The following is a 10,500-nucleotide window of genomic DNA, read 5'->3' on the forward strand; positions in this document are numbered from 1 at the left end:
GATTTTTATCTATGACGGACTAGGACTAGACTTTACTGGCTTTTGAAGACCGTGTGTACTTAATTTGTATTTTAAAAGCCTTGTACTCTTGTTATTTTATAGCTTTAAAGCACAACTTTTTACGATATTAACTCTTTGTATTGATAGACGAACACGTGGGCTTATATTTAAACAGCTGGGAAGTTAGTGTCGCACAAAATTTACCATTTTCTACAAAGTTCCTCTTCTTACCAATCTCTATTGTACTGTTTTTCCAAGCGTTTCATGTATTAAATCTCTGCATTAATTGGTTGAACTTAACATTAATTATTTTCTCATTAGGTGATTTTTGTATCATCTATGTCATCTTTGATAGCATGATATAAGTGGCTAGCTTCTTTATAGAAAATCCCCATAAGGGCTGGCACTATATGTGCTTTTTTCTTCTTCTTTAAATTGGTTTAATTTAAAAGTTCATAATTCTTTTAACTTGCTTTTTCCACTTGTGAAAGAGAAAGAACCACATCTTCTGGAAACCAACAGGTCCATATATATTTGAATTTGAGTGCTCAAAACAAACAAACAAACAAACAATATATATATATATATATATATATATATATATATATATATATATATATATATATATATATATATATATATATATATATATATTATTTTCTTCTAAAAGTATATGTTAGGTTATTTTTGGTCCACCTTTTATAGTGTCTTTTTCTACTTTCATTATCCAATGAGAACTGTTGTTAGAAACCACTTTAGATATAAATATACAAATGGTCACCTTCTAAATTAAAGTATATGTGGGATGATATGGTACTCTTTTAAAGGTTGATGGTTTTGGACATATTGGTGTATGATTAATTGTTACATGCCCACTATATAGTATATATTAAAAGCTGTCGATCCATTAGTGTTTTTTTTCAAAATGTGATGCACATTGTATATATTATTAACTTAGAATGGATGATCAAAACTCGATTCAATTATGTTAAAAGTGTTACATCACATCATTTGGTGCAATATCATTCCTAAGGGTGTATAAAAAAACAAACATGACAAATGAAAGGAAGAGTAGAGAGTATTAGATTAGAACCTAATTAGTTTGAGGAGTTCGAATCCATTAGTGCTTAATGACATGCAATCGAACATCTCAAAAGGTGCAATTCTCTTTATTTGTCACTCATGTGATAAAATAAAGATAATAGAGTACGTAATTAATACCTTTTTTCAACACGCACAGCAACAATAAAAAAATATTTCTTCATTTGTCATTGTCTTGTATTTATTTTCTTGCCTCAATTATTTCAATGAGAGTTTCTTGAAACATATTTTTGCCAATACTATAAGTCATCACCACCTTAATGAGAATTAGCATGTATCTTATGATCAGTTATATTTTAAAGGAAAAATTATACGAGACGACAAATATTACTAGTTTATTATTCCATATAAATATAGTTTAATTTTATTATCATTCGTGGGTATATTTTGTTGAGATTTGCTATAATTCGTGGGTATAAAGTTTGTATAATTCGTTATGCAATTCGTAGTTTTTATATAGTGTTTGTAAAATTCGCTATATAATTCACAGTTTTTGTATAACGTTTGTATATTTCGCTATACAATTCGTGTACAATATTTGTATAATTTCTTAAACAATTCGCAGTATTTGTATATTTCGGTATACAATTCGCGCACAACGTTTGTGCGTTTGTATAATTTGCTATACAATTTGCATTTTTGTATAATTCGGTATATAATTTGCGCACAATATTTGTATATAATCGCACATCATTTGTATAACCGCGCACATTAGTCATCTTTAAAGGAAAGAAATTTTGTATACATTTTTACTTAAAATTTCGTTTATACAAATTTAAATGGACCATAGCAAACATAAATTTGTCATTATAAGTAATTAGAGAAACTATACTCATATGGAGTTATTATACTTAAAAGGTTTGTCATATATGAAATTTTTTCTTTTTTAAAAGGGTTATTTTGTATTTTACTCGAATATAGCATAACATATAGCACTAATAATATAGCACAACACATAGGCATAGCACCAATCCATTTTGGTCAAGTACTAATATAGCACAACACATAGTACAAATGACAATTATAATTGCAGTCATGTCAATTATTTTTAACTAATTGGTTTGGAGACGTTTGTGGAAAAAATGTGTTTGATAATTGTATTGTTTTGATGATTTAGAGTTTTATAAGTGTCATAAAAATTTTGTTCGAAACATAATTACTTTATTTGATATAATATATACATGTGTCGTAATCTCTTATTTATATGAATTGAGAGTAATACCACATGCTTGTGCCATATAATCTTTGTTCGAAACATAATTACTTTATTTGGTATAATACAAAAATGTGTCGTGACCTCTTATTTATATAAATTGAGAGTAATACCACATGCTTGTGTACATTTTATACATTTACGAAACAATCTTTGGAAAGCACATTCGAACCACAACCTCAAACCTAAAATCAGTTTTTGCAAATTAGATAATTTCAAGAAACGCTTCATAAAGCTTAAAATCAAGTTGAAAAAATCTTTTGCAAGTTTTGAAATAAAAATCCATGGACTATCATTTATCACCATTAGTTTATTCAGACATAATACCCGCAATTAGGGCTGTACAGGACAAACCGATAAACCGCACCAAACCGACAAACCGAACCAAACCGGAAAAAAACCCCGACTAGTGGTTTGGTTTGACTTGGTTTGGTGTTTGAAAAAAAAACCCGACCATTATAGGGTTGGTTTGGTTTTAACTAAAACAAGTCAAACCGAACCCAAACCGACCCGATTATAGATATACCACTTTTAAATTATGTTATACATAAAAATATTTATTAAAATGTAATTTATAAATATTTTTTTAAATTTTTTTCATAATTTTTGTTTTCTTTCTTACATTTAGATTTGGACTTGAGTAGCCCATCTAAATAATAGACAAAAAAAAATTATCTTATAAAGTTATATTATAAAGTTAAAACTTCAAACAGTGTTGTGCCTCCATCTTATATGTTGATATTTTGTACTAGAACTCTTTTTAAGAAGCACTGCTCTGTGCTTTTTATTTGATACTATGAGAAACCCGAAAAAACCCAAAAAACCCGAGAAACCCGAAAAACCCGAAAAAACCCAAAAAACCCGAGAAAAATTAATATCGAAAAACCCGACTTTTATTGGTTTGGTTTGGTTTATAGATTTAATAACCCGACACAAATGGTTTGGTTTAGTTTGTAAAAAATTCGAACCAACCCGGTCCATGTACACCCCTACCCGCAATAACACATTTTTTTAAAAAATCATTCTGTTCCATAAAAAAAAAAAAAAGCTTCACATCTTTTTACTATGTTTACAAGGCTCCAACTGAAAACAAAAACAATCAGAGCCAACTCCAAATCCTATTTACCTCTATAAGATCTCTATATACTGTTATAATTTGTAGTACTAATTTCAATGTAGTTCGTATAAATTAAATATACATATAGGAACAAGTAATTATAGGTAGAAAAAAATGGACGAGCCACAAGTAGGCCTCTTCATATTGGGCCTGGGCCTCTCCACATTGGGCCTGGGTTCAGGCCAGTGTACTCTTTTTCACGCAGTGAATTCATTTTCTCCAATCGCCACTCATCTCGGAGCCGAGCAATGAAAGTGTCCGCTTTCATGTTCACATCCGGGCTCGGGCAAGTAACCGACGGCCCGGTTAAATCTTCACCGTCCATTGCCGATCTGACGGACTCATCATCAACGTCAACGTCTTCAAGGTCCGGCGAGCTGCAGCGAGAGCTGTGCGCGGTCCGTATCCTGACGAAATCACCAGTGGGAACGAAATTCATTTCCCGCATTTTGAACGGCGGCATAGGAGGCGGAGGTGGCATTGGTATCAACGGAGATTGCGAGCCACTGTTCAAGTTATCGTCGTAGTAACTGGTGGCTGGTTTTTTTGGCAATGGAGGTTTGCTCCAACTGGATGAGTGTCGAAGTGGAGGTTCTGGTGGTTGCATTGGTGGTTGAGAATGCGTAGAACTTTTTCTCCTCCTTGATGACACACGTGCTTGTGGCGGAGGTGGAGGTGGAGGAGGTGGTGTTGGAGTCGAAATTGGTGATTTGAGTCTTCTGCTTTTTGTTCCATGTTTGAACAAATTATTGAGAATTGAAGAAGGTGGAGGTGGTGGTGGAGGAGGTGGAGGAGTTGATGATGCTATTTGCTGGAATCGTTTGCTTTTGCTTCCTGTTTTGAACAAATTGTTGAAAATTGAATTCGGAGGGAGAGGTGGAGGAGGAGGAGGAGGAGGTGATGGTACATTGGAAGGGTCGGAATGTACACGCTTACTTTTCCTATTCTTCTTGAAAAGGTTCTGGAAAACCTTAGACGGAGGTGGCGGCGGCGGTGGAGGCGGTGGCGGCGAGGCTGGTGGCAGTACTTGTTCTGCAGATAGTGGAGAATTGGAGACACTCTCAAAAATATCTCGCTTCTTTGTTCTCATGTTTCTTTTACTCTGATTGTACAATGACGCAATAGCTGTGGCTAATTCTTTCGTACCACTCTTTCTCCGCTGAAGCTTTTGGGGCTTTTCCACCGGAGGTGATAGCTCCGTTGTCAGGGCTGGCGGTGACGATTGTGGAGGCCCTTGTTTCTCGTTTAGTTCAACTTCAGCTTCATTACTCTGCATTTCAGCCTTATCTTTGCGCGGAACACTGTGAAAGGATCTTCTCCTTTTCAAATTCGCCTGAGGTGGCTTCGATGAGGTAATCGTAGGTTTTTCCAGCAATGTAGGTTCAGGTGGAGAAGAACGACTCTCAAATGTATCCACCGGAATTACCTTAGTGTCAGATTCTTCCTTCTGCTTCTCGCTCCGCTGTTGACGGTGTCTATCATACTCGGATGCCGTAGAACGGTAAAAATTCACACCAAAATCATCATAAAACCGGGACTGATTCTCACCGGTTTCCCATTGCGGCACTTGTCTCAGATCGGGATAGGAACTGCTGCTTCTTCTCAGACGGTTTAGACCAGTTTCAGGTACACCAAAATTATATGCTTTCTCATCGCTAGTCTGAAACCATCGTTCATTAGAAACAGGATGTCTCGTATCATGATCATCATTGAAATTAGAAGAATCACTTGTTGAAACATTTCTACTTCTTTCAACGGGTGAAGAATTGTCATCATTCTTGCGGGCAAAAATGCCGCAAAGAATAGCAAATACTACAAGCAATATATTAAAAGAGTCCCATCCCTTTTTCACAGAATTAGGTCGAAGAATTTGGGTAGTGTGTGTAAGGAAAGGGGGAACCAAGAAGAACAAGATGAGGAGAGCAAGAATGGGTAGTAGTAAAATGAGAACCACGGGGTTGATGATAGGAGGAGAGGGTGGTTGTCGGCGGCGTTGACGGAGGAGTGTGGTGGTAGGTTGGGACCAGATAGGTGGAGAGTCTCCATCGAGTTCCATGTAGTTTTAAAGGGTTCTTTCTCCCTTCTTTTTTTTAGCTTTAAAGGTGGACACAAGGAGAAAGCTTTAAAAGCTTTTGGGAGGGAGAGGGTGGCCTTCATTAATGATGATTGATGATAGAATTTATAGAAAATGTTTTGGGCTTAATCAAAGTAGTACTTTCTCATTTTAATTTATTTATCTAATTTCAATTTTACATGAAATTAAAAAAAGTAAAAAAAATAATTTAAATTATAAAATTTTAAATTAAAAATATATAGAATATACTTAAATATTCTTTGATCTAATAAGTATACACACAATTATGTTGAAAGTTAAAATTAAAACGTTATTAAAAAATATATATTTTTTAAAAACAAATTAAAAACAAGTCAAAAACAAATAGAATATAATTGTATTAACTCGCATAAAATCTTGGCTGTGTTGTGTATACGGGAGTGCTGGAGCCTGCTATTATATATTTTCCAACAATCATTAGCCTCTAATTCTTTTTTTTTAAATTCAAATATCCAATAGCTTAAGTTTTGGATAATTTCAATTGAAATGAAGAATTTTAGTTGTGCAATTTAGCTATGCTACAACACCATTCATATACCCAGCATTGTCCAAGGTATAGTAGTGTTTAAATTTTAAAATGGAACACAAACTAGATTTGTTTTTCTTTAACACAAAAGTTACACCACTTTATTAAATTTTCTTTTCTGATCAAGAATTGTGAACACATATGTTAGCTGAAATTGAAAATTAAATTTTGTGACACGACAACACGAGATATTATTGATGATGTACAAATTATTAGAGCAAACCAATACAAGTCTGCAAGTAATTAAATTTTAAAACAATGCCCATAGCTGATTTTTAAGTAATGATCCATCGCATTTTGGTCTAAACGTTTCATGTAGAAAAGAAAGAAAATGGTGCATTCCATATTTATGCCATTTATTGAAAGGTTGTTGGTTTAAATATATGGTAGGTTACTTGATAATCTGTTTAAGAATGCAGCATCTACCTAATATAATGTCCCTTGCCATCTATACCAAACTAAAGAAAGAAAATAACTTACTTTTTGCATAATATTTTTCTATTTTCCCAACTTGTGTCATAATAAAAGGCCGAAGGCAAACAGTTGTTGGTCATAGGGAACCCCTAATTCCAGGGGAGGAATACCGAATACGTATTAGAGAGAAGAATAATGTTTTGTTTGGAGCGTGGCTGTAATGATTGAAGTTTCAAAACTTTATAACATGAAAAATACCAAAGGACACCTTTAAATCAAGTACTACTAATTCATCTGCTCCAACTTTCTCTAAACAATCAAGAAAAAAGGACACTCCTTTGGGGTCCCCTCTTCACTTGTTACCCATTCCCTTCATATTTCAACATTTTCGGTTACAGTAGAATGTTTGGCTTAAAGGAGAACAAAAACCTAGTAATTTATGATGTGGGTTAAAATCACGTGAATATTAGAGTTTAAATTTAGGCAAATTAAAAAAAAAGTAGTTTGTTTCTTATTTACGTAATTTTTAGAAATTAAGAAGTAGATGAGGGCTCTACATGACCTACCAATAATCAAATGAGGTGTCCTGACCCGTGTCAGAGCTCAAGAGATGGGGAGAAGTTGATGGTAATGGAGACTTGAGGTAGTAGTGGAGATACAAATAGTATGTGAAAAAGGACACTATGTGCATTAGGAAAGCAACTAGGAGTTGTTGGGGGTCTCGAGAGGTAACGCTGGTGGACATCGACAAAATTGATGGTGGAATAAAGCGGTCCAAGGGACAATAGAGGTCAAAAAGGCCTAAAAAGCTGGTGGAGAGTAAATATGTGTAGGAAAAGGAGGGAAATCTGGAGAAATATAAAGCGGTGAAGAAGAAATTGAAGTTAGCGATTACAACAGTTAAAACAACAACGTTTGAACATCTGTATGAAGAACTACAAGATAAAGGCGGGGACAGAAAGTTGTATAGAATCGCCCAAGCGAGAGAAAAAGAAGTTCGAGACTTCGAGCAAGTAAAATGCATCAAAGACTAGGAAGGCAAAGTATTCGTGAAAAAGACATATTATACAAAGATGATAGACATACTTCCATAAACTCTTGAATGAAGAGGGGAACAAGAATATTGTTCTAGGCGGTTTAGAGTAGTCTAAGAGTTTTCGAGATCATTGGTATTGTAGGAATATATATAAAATTTCATAAGGTTAAGGAGGTTATACGTAAGATGAGAAATGGGAGGGCGATTGGACCAAATGTTGAGATCTGTATGGAATTTTTAAAGACCGCAGGTAAAACACGTATGAAGTGGCTAACTAGTTGTTTAGCGTCATTTTTAGGACATCGAAAATGCTCAACGAATGGAGGTGGGTACAATAATATTGTTGTACAAGAAGGGGAACATTCAGAATTACACCAACTATAGGGTTATCAAGGTGTTGAGCCAAGGTAGAATACTTGGGTGCAAGTTTAGTGATGTAACTCACGAGATATATATGGATGTGAGGATTGATGCACAAGTTATCTGCAAGAGAGAAAGTTTCAAGTATTTTAGGTTTATAACCTAGGAAATTGCAGAGATTGACGATAATATTACAAACCGTATTAAAGTCGGTGGGAAAAAAGTTTCATATCCAGTATCTTGTATGAAAAGAATGTACTTTAAGACTTAGGGGTCATTTTGGTGTGAATGATAACATCAAATAGTTTCGGGATTAAATTATAGTGCTACTCAGTTTATCATTTGGTTCTCAAGTACGAGATAACTTATCTCGGAATTAATAATTAATACCGGGATAAGTTATCCCTCCTCTTGGATGGTATAGTAATCTCGGAATAAAATAGGTAAATGACAAAAATATCATTTTAAACTCTTTTTATACATCACTTTTCACGTTCATAAAGGGTATTTTTGTAAACAAATAATTTATTTTTAAAATTTATATAATGCATATTATTTTGAATGCAACAAACCAAACACTCAATAAGAAATAATCTCATCACAACTTATCCATCATGACTAATTCCATCATAACTTATTCCGTCATAATCAATCTCATCATAACTTGTATTCAAATCAAATGACCCCTTAAAGATGAGTTTTATAAAGTGTTTTTATACCAACTATGTTGTATGGCCAAAATTTTGGTTGATCAAGAACTCATATAACTTTCAACAGATGAAAGTAGCAAAAATAAGGATGATGAGATTGATGTGAACATATTATGAGAGATAGAATTAGGAACGAATATATTCGGGACAAAGTGAGAGTGGATCTAATGGTGGACAAGATGAAGGGGCGACATTGAAATTGTCTAGGCATGCGAAGAAGAGATGCATAGATGCCCTAGCGAGGAGAGGCGAAATGTTGCCTATGGGGGGTATGAGATAAGAGGTTGAGGTAGGCCGTATGAGTATTTGGGAGAATTAATTAGACATGATATTGCACATGTGTAGCTTGCCAATGACATCACCATATATAAGAGGTCGATGATTAGGGTAGAAGATTAATAGGTAGTCGAATTGTCTAATTTTCATTTTGGTATTATTATTACTCACTTACTATCTTATTTTTTGATTTTATTATTATTTATTGTTTCCTTCGATTATCATATTATGTGTTGTTGCTATTGTTTTCTTCCCAATTAGGTTCAACATGATTGTTTCACTGTTATATCTCCTTTTTTATATTTGTTTTTGTTATTCTTTACTCGTGTTGAGGGTCTATGAGAATAATGTTATTGTTGTTGTTGTAATTTTAGTGGCAAGAGTTACTCAGTATCTTTACTTAGGTGCGGATATAGCTTAAGTCACGATTTTATTCAAACACAATATTTTCGAAGTAAAACATAAATATACATGTGGAATCCATAGATTTTTTTGCAAATATTAGTTTAAAATTTGAATTTTCTAAAGTATAGTGAGTTCACTGCTAAAAACTCTTAAAATTAAACTCATTTAGTTTGAATTTAAATCCACCTATATCTATTTTGGTAAAAGATTATCAAGGGTGGATCAAGATTGTCGATGGCCTAAAGTCAAATCTTAACGAGTGAACTTAGACTTTTTCTTAAAACAAAAACTTTATTACTTTTTTGTTTGAAGTCTATTTTCCTAAGTTTTTGAGGTGTAAAGTTATTTAAAAAAATTATAATCTATTTATTCTATTTGAGGAAAGCATTGAAATCATTGAGATCTCGAAGTAGATTTTCGACTTCTCCCTTTATTCCAAGAATCAAATTGGCATTGTCAATTAATAGTTGCATCAAATTTTCTATTAAAAACTTCATTGCTACATCCGCCATTACTGCAGTTCTAGCTTGCTGGGTTTGAGGTTGTTGACTATGCAGCTTTGATTTTGAATGCACCTCATCTGTTCGATAAATTGTCTAAGAGGAAAAGGAGCTTGTTGGTAAGACGATGTGAACGATAACTTCGACATGAACAGTACTCCAAAGTGAATAGTATTTTTTGGCGACAACCAGGTTCATTTCAATTGGAGTTGGTACCTCCGGTTTCCATATCTTCCTATATCTATTCTTTGTTCATGCACTTGTAGTTACATATTTTGCTGACTTTAGACATTTGAATAATTTATTAGTTCATTACGCATTTTTGTGGCTTTGGATAGTGACGGTAGACTAGGGCCATGTTCTAGCTCAGGGACGGGGATGGGGACAAGCGTAAGGAGGGGTAAGTTGGTTAAAGGAGCGTCTAAACTGAGAGTAGGTTCTTGGAACATTGGGACATTAACGGAAAAATCCATAGAGCTAGTTAAGATTCTAAAAAAGAGAAAGATTAATATAGCTTGTGTCCAAGAGACCAAATGGGTAGGTTCTAAAGCTACGGAGGTAGACGGGTATAAGCTTTGGTTCTCTGGTAGATCGAAGTATAGAAATGGGATAGCATTTTAGTAGACAGTGATTTAAGGGATCAGGTGGTGGAGGTTAGGAGAGTCACTGATAGGATGATGTCGATTATGGTGGTCATTGAGGGGATCAAGCTGAACATTATTAGTGCTT

At 34.1% G+C, this 10,500-nt stretch overlaps 1 protein-coding gene across 1 annotated transcript; it reads right to left on the bottom strand.

Annotated features, from left to right (window-relative positions):
• Positions 1 to 3,570: 3,570 nt before the first annotated feature.
• LOC129892803 (formin-like protein 20) lies at positions 3,571 to 5,487 on the bottom strand. The gene has a single exon (XM_055968350.1). The coding sequence runs from the start codon at positions 5,485 to 5,487 to the stop codon at positions 3,571 to 3,573; it is 1,917 nt and encodes a 638-aa protein (XP_055824325.1).
• Positions 5,488 to 10,500: the final 5,013 nt, after the last annotated feature.

Source organism: Solanum dulcamara, chromosome 6 (assembly GCF_947179165.1).
Source record: "Solanum dulcamara chromosome 6, daSolDulc1.2, whole genome shotgun sequence".
Lineage (NCBI taxonomy): Eukaryota > Viridiplantae > Streptophyta > Magnoliopsida > Solanales > Solanaceae > Solanum > Solanum dulcamara.

Bases quoted from the DNA above. Each gene is read 5' to 3' on its own strand.
- LOC129892803 (XM_055968350.1), bottom strand. From the start codon at position 5,487: ATGGAACTCGATGGAGACTCTCCACCTATCTGGTCCCAACCTACCACC.